Source organism: Balaenoptera musculus, chromosome 18 (genome assembly GCF_009873245.2).
Source record: "Balaenoptera musculus isolate JJ_BM4_2016_0621 chromosome 18, mBalMus1.pri.v3, whole genome shotgun sequence".
Classification (NCBI taxonomy): Eukaryota; Metazoa; Chordata; class Mammalia; order Artiodactyla; family Balaenopteridae; genus Balaenoptera; species Balaenoptera musculus.
This window is the reverse complement of record NC_045802.1, coordinates 9,343,663-9,365,930: the sequence shown is the minus strand read 5'-3', so window position 1 is coordinate 9,365,930 and position 22,268 is coordinate 9,343,663. Positions and strand designations below refer to the sequence as shown.

The window sequence follows — 22,268 nt, the reverse complement described above, 5'->3', positions numbered from 1 at the left end:
CCAGTGAATCAAATGTCTCACTTGAAAAATACACCAAAAATATGCCCCAGAATAAAATGAGAATAATTATTTGCTGCATTTGGGGCGTATTTACACTACCAACATAAACTATTTATTTTGTAGTTTTCAAAGAGACAAATTCAAATTTTTAGAAACAAGAAATACAACACAGAAATCATTTAAAAACTTTTCTGGGTGGTACAGTGGGGTTCATCAAACAGTATTAATTATAACCAGATTTATTTAATCTTTATGTAATAATTTGAAAGAGAAAATATGCCCCAAATCTGCAAATGAAACTCAATTTTATGGCATAATTTAATGCCAAGGCAATAAAGACGTTACCGAAAGATTCCAGAAAGCCATGTGAAAAGCAAAGGAGCTTTCAAGATAGGCTAGGCAAGTACAAGATAATATTCATAAAGGGAAAATATTTCACCCTATGTCGATAATAGACCCTAAACTATTTTTATGGCACATCAAGGGGTCTTGGGAACCACTATAAACTATGCCTTTAAAACGTAAAAGTTTGATGTATAGCTATGACCTCAAAAGTTAGTCACAACCCAGAATTTATCTGGAAAACATCTGAAGGAAAATATCATCCTGCTAATCATTAATTCATCAGATTTTATCTGCTAGGCACCATGCCAGGCACTGGAGATACACAAATATGCAAGGCACAAACTTGTAAATAAATAACAGTAATATACCACCACATTTGTAACATTCAGTTAAAACCACTATAAGGATTAAAAAGCCACAAATAATGCGCTTTGTTAATCTGGTTGATAAAACCATATTATTTTTAGAATAGTTACCTTCAATTTAAATTCAAGCTGGGGTAAAACTGAGAGCAGCAAATGACTATCAATATTATAGAGCTCCAAAATTAAGTCAAAGACATGCTCTGACAAATCGCTGATAGATGTTTTCCCAAGCATCAGAACCTGATTAAAAAACTTTTGAGAAAGAAAATTTATCATTAATAGAAACACCATAGATAAAGTGAATTTTTTAAAATTTTATTATTCAATTAAGTTCATTATCATTCTATACAGAGTCAAAACAGGCATACCAAAACATTTTCTAAGAAGGTGGGAAATCACTACTGGTTACATAAAAACATAAAACATGGAATTCACCTCGTACATAATAAAAGACAAGTAATTTGTACTGACTCATCAATTAGCATATCAATAAATACCCTACCTACCAAATACACTTTATTCCACATTATGGTACTTACCATATTTTATCCTATATTACAGTTATTTGTACACATGTCTTACTTTCTCTACTAGATAAATTTCTTAAGGGCAAGGGATCACATTTTGTTCACCATAGCAGTATGGGAGACAACAGTATGGAAGACAAAGCCTTACACCTTCATAGTCGAAGCCAATTCCATTTTTAAAATACGTAATTTTATATTTACAAGGCAAAACAATATCTTTCTAATACTTTTTGTCTTCTTTTATGGTCTGATAAACAATGTATACATACATACAAAGTTTATAGCACTAATTAAAGTGCAACTAAAAGCACATACAAACACAAGGAAAATCCAAATGTGAACAATTTTTTTCTATAAGCAGCCGGCACTAACTAGTTTCCACACTCAAATCATTCATCACGTTACTACTGAAAATCGTAAAAATACATGGCATAATGATCAAGTTCCTTTCTACTTAAAGTCTTCCAAATATGTAAAAAGTTAACTCAGAGCATATCCCACATATTCTCCACAGCATCTTTTATCTCCTTGAAGAAGGAATTAAGGATTCTTTACACCACACAAGCTGCCCTGATCTCTTCTTTCTGTGACAGTTAACAAACAACTTGGCTTAATCAGGTTTTCTATCTGGAAAGTACAGTCAGGACTTTACATTTCAATGTCTCCTCTGCTTACTTTTAGTTCCTGTGTTGTTCTTAAGTTTTTTAGATCTACGAACCTGTACCAACCACCTAGCCATGAAGGGAAATAAAGAAAAAATTCTATTCTACTATTCTTTCTTTATTGGTTTTAAAAATAACTCGTCTGTCCTCCATGTTCATCAATTTTGTGGGAGAAGAATTTCATGACATCAAAGGTTAAATTCTCATTCAAGTTGAAGATAAAGTGGCTTCGTTGTTTCCATTCAAAAATTTTCTCCTGTTTAAAAATGATAAATCTACCTTTCTTAACAGAAAATAATTCTTTCCAATCTGGCCATCTTGGTGATCAAACCATCCTCTTCTTCTATCAGTCTGGGGAAAACTCATTTGAAAATGGGAAAAAAACAAAACAACAACAACAACAAAAACCCAGTGTTAACTTCCTACAAAGTCCATCAAAAACATTTATTTGACACTTATAATCTCCATCTATCTCCAAGTCAGTCTTCACTGTATAACAAGAGCCTAGTACACTGCCTGACAGAGAGGTATCCAAAATAGATTCAGTAAATGAATGAATGATACGTAACAGGTACTATAACACAACTATAGGTGAAACAACCTTCCTGAGGGTATACAATTCAGTGGAAGAAGCAGATATAGATTTGAATAAAGTATTTGCTACCAAAAAACATCAGTCTTTTACTTACAAATGGTAACTAATTTTCACATAACAAATTAAATTATAACAACTGCCTCCTAATGAAAGGAGTAAGAGGAGTAAGTTAAAGGTCGATAAGAAATTCTACCTTAGATTTAAATGATCAATTTTAATTACAAAAGTGCTTTCACATCAGTTAACACATTCTCTACCATCACCCCAAGCATTAGTAACTCCAATAACTAAGGCTAAGTGAGATTAAGCAAATTAACCAAATTTTACCTACATCAAGACAAGCTTGATACATTTTTTCAATCCAACTAAATACTTCCGTGCTATCCCCTAAAACTTGTGATTAAAAAGATCTGGTAAAAAATAACAACATTACCAAGAAGTGATCCATGTAGGAAATTTTTTGAATTGTCACTACGTACTTTTTGTTTTTGATACTGTTGTACCTTTTATGTATATATATATATATATATATATATGTGTATATATATATACACATACACACACACACACACACTTTTTAGTTTCATGAGTTGTCAAGTTACAAAAAATTTTATTTTAAAAAGTAATCTATAATGCCACAGTGACTTCTTAAGTTCTATATATGTAAACAACACTGTATATAAAGAGGAAACTTGAATGTGTCTATATGCATGAGAGTGAAAAAAGACACAAGTAAAAAAGAGACAAAAGTGGGGTTATTATTACCTTGACATCCTACCTCTATTTTTGCTTGCTAATTCTCTACTAGGAAGATATATGAATAATGGCTATTACATGTACAAATCCAAAAAGGCTGAGAATGATTTTTACACTGTACTAAAATCCCACAAGACAATTAAGCTCACCAGAAAGTATTTTACATGTAATTGTAGATTTATAAGGGAGAAGAGGAGAAAAAAAAAAAGCAATTCTTAATGACTTCTTAGCTAACTCTCAAATAAGTCAAGGGACAAGAAAATAGGGAAAACAGAGAGAGATAAGAAAATAATGACAAAGTACTGGGAATAAATAAATATATAACTGAAAGTGTGCTCAGACTATTCTACTAATCCTGTGCCTCTTGCCCCCAGCCTCAGCTTCTGATAAAGACATAACCAAGTATGGACGGGGCTTTCTATTTCTGTAGGTAAGAACTAAGAGCAGGAAATTAACATGAGGTGCAAGTGACAGGGAAATGTTTTTACCTTGATTTACCTGGGATTGCTAAAAGTATTTCCTTGGTCCTTCTATCTTTCTTTTAACTTTTATTATAAATATTTTCAGACATACACAGATGTTGAGAGAATAGTATAATGAACCTAATCACCTCATTCTATCTTGAATTTTTTTTCTTTTATTACCCAAATATTTATTTTCCCAATCCTAGAAAATATATCAGCGTAGTATAGTGTTAATTTCTTATTTTTATGCCAGAAAAAGGCATCAGAAAAAGGTAAGTGTTCCCCTAAAAAACATCTGGCTCAGCAATATCAACTTAAATAAATGACCACCAGGAGGAGCTCACCTAAGTATATCTAATGGCCATGGAAACAGTCATTCACAGGCACTTGAAGCAAAGGAAAAGGGAAGGGGCACTTAATAACAGAATGCTTAAATCTGGTTCTACATATTTCAAGTGCCATTATGTCATAACAGAAAGAACTCAATCCACTCAATCTAACCAATTTACTGCAGCCAATACCCAAGACTCACAAAACTTGCAGAAATCAATATTTAGAATTCCCTGGCAATCTGACTGGAGCTATTAAGATAGGTTACACAATTTAATTCTCCAGATTCTGAAAGTCCACCCTCCAAAACAATTTCTTTACAAATTAAATACATTTTTCCAAATCATCATGTGCTCACAACTATTTAAGGTCATAAGCCAGTAACAAAAACTGGAATTTACCATAGTACTGTTCCATAAAGTATGTTAATTTTCAAAGTATATCTTTTCATGATGTATTTTTATATCTAAATTAAATTTTGTATTACTTCAAGAAAAATTCTCCTTCAATAAACTTCAGGAAAATTAAGTACATAAGTAATTATAAAAGGATTTCTTTCTCACTTTTTTCAAGAAGACAGACGTACACGTTTAGATGTGGGTAAAAGTGGAAAGCAGGTGGAGAGACAGACCTGCTACACAATTCCAGAGGCCAACATCAAGACTGCATTCTAGATTTGTTCCACTAGGTACCATTCACATGGAAAACAATGTGAATGGTGCCACCTAGAGTTGTGCAACTCAACAGAACTATGGGGGGAAAATTAAAACTTATAATAAGCTTCTATCAGTGAACTTATCAGATAAAATACATTTCTTCTGCAAATAAATAGAAGATCGTTAACCATAAATAAGTAGATTTGAGATGATAATGAAAGGGCTCGTTTCATTGCAATTCTTCCCCCTTCTCAGAAAAGGTAGATTTATATGGAATCTACCCCAGGGAGAGCCAGATAGGTAACTTTCACCACACCGCTGTCATTCACACTTGCCTTCAATTTTTATGTCTTGATATTAGTTCATATGTTCTTCTTGTACAAATCAATTTAATTTCCAAAAAGCTGTAAGCAACTTCTCTGAATAATTATAAGTTCCATATGATTTATCTAATTACATTTAACTAGATTTCCAACAATAGAAACAGTGTATCTTGCTAACCAAAATAAAAACTGTTTTAGTTCCCAGGCAATTTGAAAGAGAGAAATGAATGAACAAAGAATATGAGAGCTAATCTTCTAGAAAATATTAACCAATAATAATTTTAAATAAGGAGAAAGAAAATACACTTAATTATTAAAACAATACAAAATGTTAAAGTATGTACCACTTGCCGAAATTCTGCTTCTAGCAGTCTTTAAAATTTTGGCTAATCTTTCTGACAACCAATTGGACAAGTAAAACTTACATTGGTAATATATGGTTCAATAGCTTGAGCTGTCCTCTTCAGTAAAGCCTTTGCCAAATCATATGCTTGCTTGTTTAAATTCTGAAGAAAAAAAAAAAAAAAACAGTATCTATATTATACACCACTAACTATGAAAAAGGAAATATTACCTGTATTCAAAAAGCTACTGTTAAGTCAATAAATGAGAAAACTGTTTAAGACTCAATTCAAATAAAAGGGCGACGGCAAAGCCACTTTTCTCCTAAGACTAACTGGTCTAGTAGATCTTAAGATCCCTTCCAAGCAAGGATAATTATATTCTCTTCATATCTTTTTCATAGCATAAGGTAAACCACATAGAAAAGGTCAATAAATGTTTATTAGAAAAGGAGATATTGAGTCACTGTAAAGCTAGTTGCAAAGTCAAATCAGTTCAGCTGAGTACAAATACAGGCTATTTCACTCCAAGACCAAAAGAACCAAAACATCATAAGAGAATGAACTGGGTCCTAGTGTGGGCACAAATGGGGAATCCACAGGTGGCGAAAGACAAAAGAGTTTGGGGCAGCTAGGAGAAAGCAGATTTTCCTGAAGCACATCTCAGAGCATAGGGAAGTCCAAGGATATAAGAAACATAACAAGGGAATCCCCTGGCCGTCCAGTGGTTAGGACTCAGCGCTCTCACTGCCGGTGCCCCGGGTTTGAGCCCTGGTCAAGGAACTAAGAAACCACAAGCCATGCAGCACTGCCAAAAAAGAAAAAAAAAAGAAACATAAATAGTCAAGTATGAAAAGAAAAAAAGTACAAGAAAAAATACCTTAAGAAAATATGTTTCTAAGAGATTTTGATGATGGAAAGAATCATGACCAAAGATCTAAAATGGAATCACTATTCCAGTTTAAACATATTACAGAGAGCAGGAAAAGAGTATATATCCTGAAACTCACATTCAGCGTATTTTTAGATTTATCTGCATTGATGCTTTGTATTGTATCATTTCATTAATATGTAACTCCTGCTTAGTATTTTCATATATAATATGCTACAGCTTATTTACTCATTCTCCTATTCATATACATTAAACTGTCTTGTACTGATACATGCCTCCTTGTGCATATAAGAAATAATTTTCTATAAATACTACCTTTGCCATTTTTCAAATGAGCTGTTTTGTCTTGTTCTTATTTGTAGAGTTTCTCTATACACTAAACATTTGCCAATTACATGCACAACATATCTTAGAGCCTATACCTATGTTTTTACAATGCTTATGGTATCTTAGGACATACAAAAGTTTTCATTTTAATATAACCAAATATATCAATCTTTTCCTATTTGGCTTGTGCTCTCTCTATATTTTTTAAATTCTTTTCTATATTGAGGTTAATTTGTTGTTTTATATTTTCAAATAAAATTTCAAAGATTTGCTTTTCAGATTTAGATCTTTATTCTGCCCATAATTTATTTTTATGCATGGTGTGAAATAAGAATCTTATATTATTTTCCATACGGATATTCAAGTCCATTATTCCCTCCAATGACTTCCCTGTAATACTCACACTCTCAAGTTTCTATACAACCATGTACCCATTTGTAAATTTTCCATTACTTCCATATGTCCCTTTGTCTATTACTGCCTGATTACAGTCAAAGGGGCATATGGAAATAATGTCTTAACACCAGGTAAGTAAGTCCCCGCTTTCTTATTCTTATTCGAAAACCAATTTGTCAAACTACACATACATGTACATATACACACGCAATACACATTCACAATTTCTATTTTGATTAGGTTATCTATTAGTATGCAGAGGAATGAAATTACTGTGATACTGAGTTTCCCATCACATAAACATAACAAATCATGCAACATGTTTAAGTCGTCTCTTACACTTCTCCAACAACTGTAATAATTTTGAACATTAAGGTCATGCACATTGTTAATAAATTTCTAAGTAGCTCAAGTCTTTGTTAAAGCTACAAATAAAAATTTTTTGAAATTATACTAACAGATTTTTATATACTGATCTTATATCTAGCAACTTTGCAGAATTTTCTTATTTGTTCTAGAAACTAATCTGTACACTGTTTTGTGTTTTCTGCACAGGCAGTCATAACATCTGCAAATAATTTCAGTTTTGTTTCTTCTTTCTAATCCTTTTATCTTTTGTCTTCTTTTACTCCTCTAACTTAAGGATTCTAGTTAATGCTGATTCGAAATAGCATACTTGACTTTCTCCTGAGTAGAAGTGACATCTTGACAATGTTCCTAACTTCAAAGAAAATGTTTCAGCATTTCACCATTAAGTGCAGTATCATACATAACCTTATCAATTTAAGGAAGTTCCTTTCTATTTCAAATATGTTAATATTTTTTATCATAAGTTATACTGAATTTTATCAAATGGTTTTCTTATACATCTATTGATATTTTTTCTCTTTGTTCTGTTAATTTCCACAAATATTTTTTAATGTTAATCCATCTTTGAATTCCTAAAATTTAGCCAGTTTGCTCATTACCAATATTACTTTATATCATTCTGGATAGTGTCCACTATTATTTTATATTGGATTTACATGAATGTATTATAAATTAAATTAGCCTATTACCCTCCTTTCTTGAACTTGGTTTTCTCTCGTTTTCCCTATGAAGACTATATTCTGCTCATAATGTGAATTGTGGAGCATGCCTTCCTCTTCTATAATCTGAAAAGGTTTGCTGAATATCAGGATTATATGGCACTTAAATGATTAATAGAAATCTCCTGGTGATGAGTTTAAGTTCCTTCATGCTTGGTTTGAGTTCTGCTGCTGTTGCTATTATTACTGGCATTGTTGTTTGGGAGGAAAGATTTTTGTTTGTTTTATGGATATAGTTTTTAAAACCAGTTAAATTTCTTTTATTGGTTAAAGGATATTCAAGATTTTCTCTCTTGAGAAAAATTGGCAAGTTTTAACTTCTAGAAATTTGTTTTGTCCAACTCCAAATATGTTAGCATAAAATACTGTTCATGGAATTTTTGATCTTTTTAATGCCTGCTGTTCCTCATTTCATTCTAAAACTGTATATTAATACCGTCTCCCTTTTTCTGATTCAAACTGCCAAGGGTATGCCTATTTAATATACTTTTCGAAGTACCAACTTTAGGTTTTTCTGAAATGTCACTGTGAATCCCACAGGTTTTAATATGTATCATTTTAATTATCATTTCTAAATTTCTTATAACTGCCATCATGATTTACTCTTTTGACAGATTAATTATGAGTGCTACAGGCTTGTTAGTTTTGTGTTTTAAAATCCTCAAGAACTGTTGGTCTATTTGATTTATAATCAATTGGAAATGTATTAAAATGGCCCACCAAATTGTGAGTTTGTTTCTCCCTATAATTCTTTCAATGTATGCTTTATATATTTTCAGCCTATGTGAATACAAGTTTAGGCATCTTCCTGAGAACTAAAACTTATCGTTGTATAACACCCTTCTTTACTTGGTAAAGACTGTAACATCTAAAATCAATACAAGTTACTTCAGCTTTCCTTCAGTTAGTATGTGCCTGGCACAGCAAATCTTTTTTCCATCCTTTTAGTGACAACCTTTTTGTGACAGTATTTTTGTATCTCTTATTAACAATGACCAGTTGGATTATTTTTAATCTAATCTGACAACCTGAAGTAGTAAATTTGGGCCATTTACATTTATTGTAATTCTTCCTTGCATTGTAATCCTTAAAATTTTAACATGAATACTTCATTTAAAGTTCAAAGTAGGGTTTCCCTGGTGGCATAGCGGTTAAGAACCCACCTGTCGGGGACTTGCCTGGTGGTGCAGTGGTTAAGAATCCACCTGCCAATGCAGGGGACATGGGTTCGAGCCCTGGTCTGGGAAGCTCCCACATGTCGCAGAGCAACTAAGCCCATGCACCACAACTACTGAGCCTGCACTCTAGAGCCCACGAGCCACAACTACTGAGCCCGTGTGCCACAACTACTGTAGACCATGCACCTAGACCCTGTGCTCTGCAACAAGAGGAGCCACCACAATGAGAAGTCCACGCACTGCAATGAAGAGAAGCCCCCGCTCACCACAACTAGAGAAAGGCCGCACACAGCAACAAAGACCCAACACAGCCAAAAATAAATTAATTTTAAAAAAATAATAAATTTCAAAGTAAATCAAAAGCTCTATACTCCTGATCATCAGCAAGATCATATCACTCCTCGACTCTAGTAAGCCATTCAATCTTTTTTTTTTTTAATTAATTAATTTATTTATTTATTTATTTATGGCTGCATTGGGTCTTCGTTTCTGTGCGAGGGCTTTCTCCAGTTGCGGCAAGCGGGGGCCACTCCTCATCGCGGTGCGCGGGCCTCTCACCATCGCGGCCTCTCTTGTTGCGGAGCACAGGCTCCAGACGCGCAGGCTCAGTAATTGTGGCTCACAAGCCTAGTTGCTCTGCGGCATGTGGGATCTTCCCAGACCAGGGCTCGAACCTGTGTCCCCTGCATTGGCAGGCAGACTCTCAACCACTGTGCCACCAGGGAAGCCCAAGCCATTCAATCTTACATGTTATTTTTATCCAGTGGTTTAGGACCATTTTGTTAAAATCCTTTTAAATAATCATTATAATTATTATTGCTACTGTTTTTGTTTTATATATCAGTTCTTATTTAGAGCATTTCATTATTCACCAATACTTCTTACACTTCACTTCTTTCAAGTTCAATTTCCATTATTCTAAAGTACTCAAATAGTAGTTCTTTCAGGAAGAATCTATTGACAAGTTGTATATTTAATGTCTTAATTTCACTCAAACTGGATAGCAACTGTGTGCATGCATATACAGTTATTTTATCTCAGTACTTTGGAAATATAGGTCCATTATGTTCTGGCATCTATCCTTGCTACTGAGAAGTCAGCAATCAGTTTAATGTTTATTCCTTGGTAAGGGATATGTCTTTTCCCTCTGGATGCTTTATAGATTATTTCTATTTTGTCATTCTACAAATTCTCCAGGATATGCCTACACTGGGATTTATTTTTATTTATTCATGACACTTTTGTTACCTAACTCATAAATTTACGCTTTTCATCAGTTCTAGAAAATTTTAAGCAAATATCTACTTGAATATCATCTCTTCTCCATTCTTACTCGGTGTTCTGCATCACTTTTAAATATATTGGACCTTTTCATTCTATTGTTATGTTTTCCTTAACTTTATCTCACTGCATCTGTACAATTTCCTCAGATCTATCTCCTAGTTCTCTAAATATCTTTTATAATCCAAAAAATATTTTGATTTCTATGAACATTTTTCATTTCTACTTTTTTTTCTAACCGTACCTTCTTCTCCTTTCATATATCTAGCTATCATACTTTTTAACTCTTATGCTTCTAGATATTAAAACATAAAATTGTTATCTTTAATCCTTTTAAAGGTATTTAGTATTTTTATCTAATAAATATATTATCTGAATTTTTACTTAGTATCTGATTTTCAGTATTGATGGACTTCTTAAAAGTTTGGAAATTTTGGATTATGAGGTCATTTTTAATGAAGCATTATTTCTGTGAAGGCTGTGTAGCTATAAATTTAAGTTATATCTTTCCAAAAAGGTCTTAATTTTACAGAGACCTTTATACTAGTGAATCACAGAACCATATTTCCAACTGCTTACTAGAGTGTTAGTCATTTTCAAAGAACGAAACACACAAAAACACACACAACACACACACAACTTGATTAATATCACCCAGGCAAGAAATACTTGTGTCATCAACATATCTTTTTCTCCAAGTTAGTAAAGACTTCCCTTTTAATTTCACCCCTCCCCGCCATCTACACTATCACTGTCTTTTACCTAAGGCCTTATTTGGTTGTGCAACTCCCAACATATAAAGTTACATAATAGCATCAAAGTAGCTATTAATGTGTTCCTTGAAACATAATCCTATACAAAACTGAGTTATTACAGATACTTTATCACATGTACTAAATCTGTTATCTCTTCATTTAATTAGTGACTAATAAGTGTATCATGTTTTATTAAACACAAGTGATGTTCATTAATATTAATCAATAAAAGCCTCCAAAACTATAAAGCAGGATAAATTGCATTTTAAACGTAAGCAAATTCTGGACCCTAATATTAACAGGCTTTTGATATATTTCAATATATATTGCTACTTACCTTATGGGCAGGTACCAGATTTACCAAAACTGTATCCAAAAGCTCCTGAGATACTGTATCACCTTCACAAATAATAGAACTCATGAGATCCACCATATGCATATGAACTTTCTGATTGTGGCCGTTGCTGAAATTCAAAATTGATATTTCATTTAAAGTATATCTGAAATTTATAACATTTAATCATAACATAGAACATTATACTTTATTTTAAAATGATACTCAGGTATTAATTAAATCAAATTCTACATATTCATTTAAAGCTTCCCTCTCTTCCAAATCTTACAATAGCATCCAAAATATTTTTTAAATTACATTTCCAGGGCTACTTTTTCCTAATTTTTACCAGTCTCACAATCAAAAGTAATTAAATCAAATGCAACTTTAGTTTTGCCTTAAATTCAGAAAATCAAACTACTTTGCAGAAGTTAATTCTAGTAGATAAATTTAAGGAATACACAAAGAACTCAACTATTCACATGAATTAAGGAGTCAGTAATATGTGATTTAAATAAAAGAAAATAATATAATCCAAAAAATATTTTTATATTGGCTATAGATTACCTTATGCCACTCTTATATTATTCTCTACAGTACAGAATTAAGTTGTATTCATTGTCAAAACATCTATAAAAATCATGTTAATGAGTTCTTAAGTTATAACTCTTAGCCTTCCAATATTCATCATAGTAAACACAGTTTATGCAGATTCACCTGTAAGTTAAAAATTCTTTACATTTAAAAAAAGATTATACTCTTTGTAAAGTAAACTTACTTTATAACTGAAAATAATGTTCTGTATAATTGGGTAAAAATTTCATTGCTGTCTTCCAACTCAAAGCATATGTTATATGACTTGACCCAAGCAATGTTCTAAAAATAAGACATAAAAAAGGAAAAGGGTAAGATTTTAATTAGTAAAAGTATACAAGCACAAAACCCAGTTTAAAATGTCATCTCAAGATAGAATATATTGCTTACCTCAAGCAAATAAAAATACCTATTGAATTGTGGGCTCTTTGTATCCTCTAGCCCCTTTAACTGCCTTGTTATAAACATAAATATATCCTTAAAAAAAAAAAGACAAAGTTTTGTTTAGATTATGAAAATATCCACTAAATTCCTAAAGATAATTCAGCACTCATGTGTATCTATCATGATAAATTATAAAGAACCAGTTTAAAAAAATTCTACTTGACTGGAATTTTTTAAATGTGCATCATCATGAAAACACCAAATATCTTACTGCCCTTTAAAGGAAAACGGTAAATCATTTACTATGATCTTAAAGTACAGAAAGAAAAACACCTTACTGTAGGTTAAAAAAAACAGACCTGAAAATGGAGTAAACTAAAATTTATGCTGTCATTAGAACAAACAGGTTGCAATGACTGAGAGCTGAACTGATCAGGTTTGCTGGAATAGCACTATATATGGTAATTATATAGCAAGCACATGGTTTAGGAAACTTGAAATTCCAAAATAAAATCACCAAGTGAGGAGACAATAGATTGCAGAAGCTTAAAAATTTTTTAAAGACCCACAGAAGTTAACTTGTCAAGCTTCCTACCTTGTCATTATAACTACTTGTTTTTCCCTACCATTTATCAATCTATCCCCATCTCTTGCTTTTGGTTTTTTACTGCACACCCCTTTATACCTGGGTAAAGATAAGTTCAATATCACTTTGAGTCAAATTTTTATGAAGATAGTTTTGAAAAATTTGGAAAAGGTTAAAATTATTAAAGTTAATTCTACAAAGGAAGCATGCTAATCAATCAAAAAGAAAAAAGAAAAAAATGTTTCCCTTGTAAGTAAAACGATAAACAAGCATTTCTTAAAAGGGAAGAAATAGAAAATGCAGATTACTGAGTAGCTTTTCAAGAAAAATACTATCACAAGTACATCCTTCAAAAATGGTTACTTTAAAAAAAGAAAGTTACTTTGTTAGTAGTACTGTATAAAATATGTTCTCCATGAACGAACCCTTTCTGGTTTGACTAAGAGAGAACAACTGCTGTACTGACTCTACCTGGACAATATTCATTGATCATCTCTCTAACAAGCACTGACCTAAACATGAAGCTGGGTATATAAAAAGGGTTTTCTGATGACAATAACAATCACTCCAGTTTTTAAGAAGCAACTCCCTGAGTTCAAGAACCGAGTCTGGGTTGTTTTTCACCAAGGTAAACCCAGTTCCTGACATATAACTAACATCAATATTTGTTAAATAAAATAAACCTAAATTCTCTTTTTGTTCCATACTGGGTAATCTTCCTAGGGACTCATTTCCTAACCAACGGTTTCCACAATTATCTTTTATTATTGTTGGCTTTTCTAATTTTCTTCTAACTTGCCGTATTCAATAAATTTTTGCACAGCTCTACTTATTTTCATGCTTTCTACCCACTGGATTAATCATGCTATTCCCCTTCTTTTCTCATCTTTTAAAAATTATTTCATTCACATGCCTTTACTTACAAATACCATAACCAAGTACTAAGTGTGCTTTCTACCTTTCATTAAAATTTTGTTCATTGTATTTTCTTCAAAACAATTCACATCACACCTTACATTAAGTGAATTAGGATTCATATATTATAAATTCAGATTTACACTAAATACTGTGTTTTAAATAATGAACATGGTCTTCAATATGAATTTTTAAAAAGGAAAAGGAAGTGTCCCCAACTGATAGAGAAATACCACTAATGATGACATAATATAAAAAGTATAGGGAATTCCCTAGCGGGCCAGTGGTTAAGACTCGGCGCTTTCACTACTGTGGCCTAGGTTCAGTCCCTGGTCAGGGAACTAAGATCCCATAAGCTGTGTGGCGTGGCCAAAAAAAAAAAAAAAAAAAAAAGTATAGAAAACACTTTACTAATCAACTTCTTATTCTGAAGATCAGATATTGTTTTACAAAATTAAATACTAATGGGGGGGGAGGAAATTCTACAGAAAACAGAAGTACAATAGTTTAACAAAAGACTGCTGCAGCTAATGTCAAAGAATCCAAAGAAATAATCTAAATACTTCAATTCCCATTTTAGTCAGAAAGATAAAGTATCAGTCAATCTTGGCACTTCTTTTAATCAGTACTTGCCTTTAATTTATCAGGGGATGTGTAAGGAGCTTCAGGAGCATAAATCCTAAAAATATCAGCAAGGCAGCAGGCTACCAGTAATCGAACATCTTTATCAGGATGCTTGAGGAAAAAATCTGAAGCAAGATGTAAAGCTAGGTTTAAATAGAGCTCCTTTTCTTCTTCAGAGTCCTGGTCCATATCCATGAAAGTTTTCACAACCATCTATATAAAAACAAAATAATCAAATAATGAAATCCTCCATGTAAAAATATATTCATTTGAAATAAAAGCCATATTAATTACAAAGGTTAACTTCCAATAAATACACTTTCATGTTTCCCCCAGAAGTATCTATCTGAGAGAACAAGACCTTTCTGAACTATAGGGTAAGTACAAATTTTCTTTAAAAGACTAAATAAAATACTTTTCATTTACCCATCACACCTGCTAACCAGATTTTAAAAGTTTAGAAGTAGCTTAACATAGTACTTCCAGTCTCACTTTTACAACACTGAGCTAAAAAAGAATATATAAACAGATTCAAGAAAGGATGACAAAGATGCATCCCTAAACATTAAAAAGCTACCATGAAGTAACTACTGTAGCATCCAATTAAATATTTCTTGTACCACAGTTAAAGAGAATATGATATGGTCATTTCATTAGTAGGACTCAATGGCATGTATGGAGTGAGCAGAAGAAAGCAAACATTTACATAAAAGAAGTGGGATGGAAACAACAATGGTGAAAAATCATATAGTTTGAATTCTGTGAAGAGCTTTCTCTAATTTTAGTATCAGCAGTCACAAGGAAGCCTCAGTCTGTACTATTCCTACTTCACATAAGACTTGACAAAATTGCTGAACTCGTCAGGGACATTTAAACACAACTCTAATGCAAAGGTGACCATCTGGCATCCACTAGGTGGCGCTACAAATACTAATCAACAAGTAGGGCTGGACTTGGTCTTTGAGACATACTGCATGGATTTACACTCTGCCGTAGAGTTAGACTTCTGAGTAATGAATTGCCCAATGTATTACTGAATTCTCAGAGCAGCTGTGGGTAACAGTGTTCCTCACAGAGCAGACCCTCAGTTCTACTACACCAGAGGCCAGAACCATCAGTAGACTTATCTTTCCAGTCTGACCCTACAATTAGTTTAAGGGTACTATGTCCAGGGCTACTCTCCTAACTTTTAAATTTTATTACTTTTAAGATATATGCTTTGATGGCTTTGATGGATTACGAAAAAAGACAAAAAAAAAAGAGCTATATGCAAGGAACTCTTTCTTTCCCTGGAATCGCTTCACAAGAGTGAGAGATTAAGTATATTTTGAATAAAATGTTATAAGAAATTCTATAAATTATATAAACAATGACACTTTACATATTAACAAGTTTTTATAACTTATAAAACTTATACCTGTACTTGTACATATCAAAAATTACCATCATCCCACATTAAATCCTTCCTATATTTCTCCAAGACGGTTGCTAAAAACAGTGGGAAGTGTAAATCAAGAAAAAAAAAAAGAAGAAAAGTAACCAGATTATTGCTTAGCAGAAATGTCTACAAAATAATGAAAGCTTACTACAAGCACTAAATGTGAGCACTGTGGAAATCATTCCACCAAAACTATCAATAAAGTTTATTCAAGGGCTAGAATAATGGGAATTCCTCAATACTGTGACCAACTCAAATGGTGTTATAAAACTCACGAATAACTCATATATGAGTCCTCTAAATTAAAAAAAGATGTCTGAGAAAATAACATCCATAAAAGACACTAAATGCTAAAAGCTTGTAAATATAGTCTCTGCCTGTGTTTAATGTTCACTTCTTAGCAAACAATAAGGATGATATCATTGCTGAAATATAAAAAATCTGAGGAAATAAATGTATTCTTTCTCTAAAAACTTAATAGGTCAAGAAACTCTAAATACATAGAAATGAAAAATGTCATATCTAGAGTTTGTAGCTTAACCATTTTTAATAAAATATACACAATTCCCAACTAGATAAAATATCCACATACTGGTAAATTTAATCTGCTCAAAGATGTCTTTTGCTTTGAACAATAAACACCTTATATCTGACATTCTAATACTTTATGCACAGGATATAATACTAAGACTTTATGTGAAACTTATAATAATATTAGGGTCTTTTTCCTCTAATAAATAAACCATGCAGCAATAAAGTAGTACTTTAAGGCTCCTGGGCCTTCAATGATTAATTAAGGCAAGTCTTTTACACTTGAAATACAGGTAAATATTGATACTAATATAACAAGCAACATGTCTAGGTAGATACAACATTGAACTGAAAAAAATGCTCAAAAATAAAGACCATCTGAACTAATCAGCTTAACAATCTTCTTGGCCACTCTGCTCTTTTAACCATTATAATTACGGAGACTATCACTGCCTCGAAGACAAAGAAGAAACATTATTCAAACAAATATGAAGAGAGTCTAACCATACAGTGACTGCCTCACAAATGGAAGTTCACCATCAATCTTGACTCACTGCTGCACATCAGAAGCAGAGAGCTAAAAGTAAAGCTCTTTAACCTACTTTCAAAATACAGGAAAGTAAAATACAGCCTTAGTATTCAGAAGAATTAAAATTTCTTGTCTCAAATTAAAATGGTTGCTTTTATAAAATAAATGAGATATAGGAGAAGGAGACAACTTTCTACAGATAATAATGAGTATAAGTGTATTGTGGATTTGTTCTTTATACCCAAGTAGAGGCAGTCCTAGAAAATCTAAGCTTCACCTTTCTAATTGCGCTCCCATTAACAATAGCTAAGGAAACCCTACAGTTCTTTATCTACTCCACTCTCTTAGCTCCTAATTACAGCTAATTAGTTTGGCCATGAGACATTTTCTGCTTTGATTTGCTTGAAGTTGCCCTAACAAGATACAGCTCTATGTGATTTCCACAGGTGTCCTCCCACAACTCTGCTTATCCTAAACGGATGTCCAAAGGACATAACCCAATTTTACTCACCTTTAACCGTCTCACCATTTCCTCTTTAGATATTTTATCTGAGATTTCCTTGACACCAGGAGGATAGGTAATTTTTCCATCATTGGTCCTTGTCTTTGAATGAGCCATGATGGAAATATTTTTACCCCTAAAACGAGAAAACTATTAGATGCAAACCAAAAAATAAGTATTAACAACATTCATAATAAACATGGAAAGGAGTCTCTCCCTACAAAAAATTATAACTACTTCCTAATTTATAGTAATTCACTTATCTAATTAATGAAAATCATTTTACTGAATATTTCCCCAATTTTTTAAATTTTATTTTTACGTTCATTTCCATTAGTGGCAAGCCAGGTTATTTGCACTGACCCTCCAACAAAAAAACTGTAAGTGATTTTATTTATTTATTTACTTACTTATTTACATATATATAAATACACTCAGCATTTTTTTTAATAGCACCACAAATTACTTGGGCCAAAATCTAAGAGAATTCAGGAACCCAGAGAACTAAATGGAACTTTATATCCACTTACACCCTGAAGGCATCTGCCAACCCTGACAAATCTAGAGTTCAGTTTTGGTGATCTTATGGAAAAAGGACAGAGTCCTGTCAAGGAAGAACATCAGAGACCCTCTTGACATTAATGTAGAATACTACCCCAACCCAAAAAAGATAATACCTGCAAAGGAGAAAATTAAACCAAGTCAACATGTGCCCATGCTGCCATTACCACCCACAAGGGACAGCGGAGAAGGCTGCCTTGGTATTAAGCAGAGCAAAGTAATAGCAGATACAAGGGAGGAACAGCTAATTAGTTTTGGCCATAAGCCTACACATTTGCTGAGGTTCACACTGCCTACATAGTCCAGAGAACCTCAACACAAGAACTCAGTGACCCCCAACTGGTAGCACCCCCAAGCACCTAATATAAGTACATTCAAGCCCTCCTAGAGAAGGGCACCTTCATCCTACACTTCAAACAATCCCCATATGATGTTTCTAGGACAATGAGCATTATCAAGTCAAAAACAACCAAGCATCTAAGCAAGCAAGGCACAATGAGCAAGAACCAACAGAAATACCAGACCCCCCCAAAACTTCAAATATTACAATCATCAAACGGATTAGAAAACTACTATACAGTTGGCCCTTGAACAACATTGGTTTGAACTGCATGGGTCCACTTATACACAGAGCTTTTTCAATAAATACTACAATACTACACAGTCTATGGTTGGTTGAATCCGTGGATGTTTATAACAGTGGATATAAAGGGTCAAGTATAAAGTTATACATGGATTTTGAACTGCGGTTGGGGGAGGGTCAGCACTCCTAACCTCATTTGTTCAAGGGTCAAATGCATTTATAATTTTAAAGAAATAAAAGATAAGTTTAAAAATCTACAAGGAATACAAAATTATACAGTAAATTAAAAGATATGAACAAAAAAGACCTACTAAAAATGAAAAAATACAAAAATTGAAAGTAAAAACTTAATGGATGAGTTTATTAGCAGATTAAGAAAAGCTATGAGACTTAATGAACTACAAAAGATGTCCGAGGAAATTATCCAAAAATACAGAACAGAGAAACATAAAAATGCAATACACAAAAGAAAAAGTAAAATAGTTTAACTTATGATTCATGGGAGTACCAGAAGAAGAGGAATAAGGCAGAGGCCTCTCTATGAGGTGAATATCATAAATACCAATTCACAAATTCAAGAAGCCAAACAGAATTAAGTTCAAAATAATAATTCCAAAAAAGCAAACAAAACCTTATAGCAGACATATTACCTTCAAAGGAACAGTATTTAAACTAATAGTGACTTCTCACTAGCAACAATATAAACCAGTAGACAGCAAAATGTCACACGCAATGTGGTTAAAGAATATAATTGCAAAGCTGAAGTTTACATCCAAGGAATATAATGTTTAGGAATACAGTGAAATAAGGACAAATGAGCCAAACAAAACTTGAAATGTATAATAAGTTACTATATATAGTACTTAGAACAATATATAACATATATCAGTATATTATAATATGGTAAATACGGTGTACATGATCACATTAAAAGATCAAGATTTTTAAACTTCAATATAGAGAGCTTACAGAAACAATTTAAAATAATGATATGAGATACTGAAAGTAAAAGGATGGAAAAAAAGGATGCAAACACTAAACAAAATAAAGCACTTAAGCTAAACATAAATTAACAAGCATAAATAAGTAGGCCCCAAGATACACTCCTTGGTATTTACTCAACGGAAACACATACCTGAGTCCACTACAAGACATAAAAATGTTCATAGCAATACCGTTCATACTAGTCAAAACAGAAAACAAAAATACCTATCAACAGTGGAATGAAGATATATTGTAGTATAGTCATACAATGAAATACAACACAGTTTTGAGAGTGAATAAGCTACTACTTCACACAATATGGATTAACATTACAAAGAAAGTTAGGTGAAAGAAGCCAGATATAAAACACTATACATAAAATATGACTACATTTCCAGAAGAATTCAAAAATAAGGAAACATAGCCGATGATGTTAAAAGTCAGAAGAGTGAATTCCTTTGGTGGGAGATGTAACTGAAAGAGGAGTAAGAGAATATTTCTTGGGTACAGGTAATGTTCTACTTATATATCTGGATGCGGGTCACACTATTGTTTTCACTTTGTATAAAGTCACAGAGCTAGCCATTTATAATTTTTACACTTTTCTGAATTATGCTATACTTCAACAACAAAAAAGAAAATCTCCAAACATTTAAAAATTTAAAGTGCTTTCTAAGAATCAATGGATCAGGGGTAAAGAAAAAAAAAAAAAGCATAATATCAACAAAGTAAAAAATCACAGGCCAATCAATCTTACAATTTTTGACATAAAAACATTTAAAAATTTAGACAAACTGGAGAAAATCTATACCTTACCAAAATTTACTCAAGAAGAAAAAATGCCACTAAGAAAGAAAACCAATAATCAATAAATCTTTCCATAAGGACAAATATCCAAGTCTACATGACTTTACTAATGAGTTCTATCAAATAACTGAGGAAGAAATAATTCCAATGTCATATAAATATTTCCAAGGACTAGAAAACAAGGGAATCCTTCCCGACTAATTTTATGTAACTAACTAGCATAACCATGATACCAAAACCCAATGAGAAAAATAAAAGGAAAAAAAAATCACAGAACAATCTTTTCTGTGTTTACAAATACAGTATTTTTAAATAAAATACTGAGAAAACAAATGTAGCTACATATAAAAGATTGGGTTTAATCCAAAGAATGCAAGGTTGAATTCACCATATTAACAGATTAAAAAAGAAAAACCATGTGATAATGTCAAAAATGAAGAGACAATGATAAGAATTCAACATCAATTCTTGACTATAAAACAAAATAGAAGAAAAAGCTCAACAAAGTAAAATTTATATGAAAGTTTCCTTTATCTGAGAAAGGTAGGGTGCTATAAACACCCTACAGCATAAATCACATTTATTGATGATCTTTTGACCTGTAAAAACACACCTGCTATCACGACTTCTATTTGACACTGCAATAGAGATGCTAGTCAACACAGGAAGAAAAAGGTATCAAATATAAAGATAAAAAGTAAGGAACAAAGCAGTCATTACTTGCAGATTACATGATTATGTATACAGAAACTCCAAAGATTTATAGATAAAACATCAGAATTAATAAAACTGAGTTTAACAAGGTTGTAGAGTAGAAAAATCAATATGCAAACATCAATTACCTATAGCTAACAAAATACTTCACAGCCAAAGACTGAATAATTCCTCTCAAAATCAGAAACAAGACAAGGATGTCTGCTGTCACCACTCTTATTCAACATAATACTGGAAGCCCTAGCCAGCACAATATGGCAAGGAAAAGAAAATAAAGGCATACAGATTGGAAAGGGAAAACTAAAATCATCCTTACTTCCAAATGACACAACTGTCTATACAAACAATTCCAGGGGAATCTTAAAAAAACAAAAACTAGTTCATCAGGATTACAGGATATATTGGACTTCCCTGGTGGCTCAGTGGTTAAGAATCCACCTGTCAATGCAGGGGACACAGGTTCAAGCCCTGGTCTGGGAAGATCCCACATGCCGCAGAGTAACTAAGCCCGTGTGCCACAACTACCGAGCCTGCGCTCTAGAGCCTGCAAGCCACAACTACTGAGCCCATGCGCCACAACTACTGAAGCCCGCGCACCTAGAGCCTGTGCTCTGCAACGAGAAGCCACCGCAATGAGAAGCCCACACATCACAACGAAGAGTAGCCCCCGCTCGCTGCAATTAGAGAAAGCCCATGCACAGCAACGAAGACCCAACAGTCAAAAATAAACTAATTTAAAAAAAAAGATTACAGGATATAAAGATCAACATAAAAAATCAATTTTATTTCTATATACTACCAAGAAACAGAAACCAAAGTTAAAAGTGCAATACTACTTTCAATCACTACACCCCCATTAATAAAACGTTTTAGTGCAAACCTAACAAAACATATACAGAAA

General features: G+C 32.6%; 1 protein-coding gene across 6 annotated transcripts in view; it reads right to left on the bottom strand.

The window, feature by feature from the left end:
• The window catches only part of PDS5B (PDS5 cohesin associated factor B), a 197,071-nt gene that overhangs the window by 101,847 nt on the left and 72,956 nt on the right, over positions 1-22,268 (bottom strand). For all 6 annotated transcript variants that reach the window (XM_036831559.1, XM_036831560.1, XM_036831563.1 and 3 more), the window contains exons 2-8: positions 17,728-17,854; positions 14,728-14,931; positions 12,600-12,686; positions 12,394-12,491; positions 11,619-11,745; positions 5,449-5,529; positions 822-962 (exon numbers count right to left, since the gene is read on the bottom strand). In XM_036831559.1, the coding sequence (XP_036687454.1) occupies positions 822-962; positions 5,449-5,529; positions 11,619-11,745; positions 12,394-12,491; positions 12,600-12,686; positions 14,728-14,931; positions 17,728-17,835 (846 nt within the window). In that variant the 5' untranslated portion in view covers positions 17,836-17,854. The remainder of the gene's footprint in view (positions 1-821; positions 963-5,448; positions 5,530-11,618; positions 11,746-12,393; positions 12,492-12,599; positions 12,687-14,727; positions 14,932-17,727; positions 17,855-22,268) is intronic.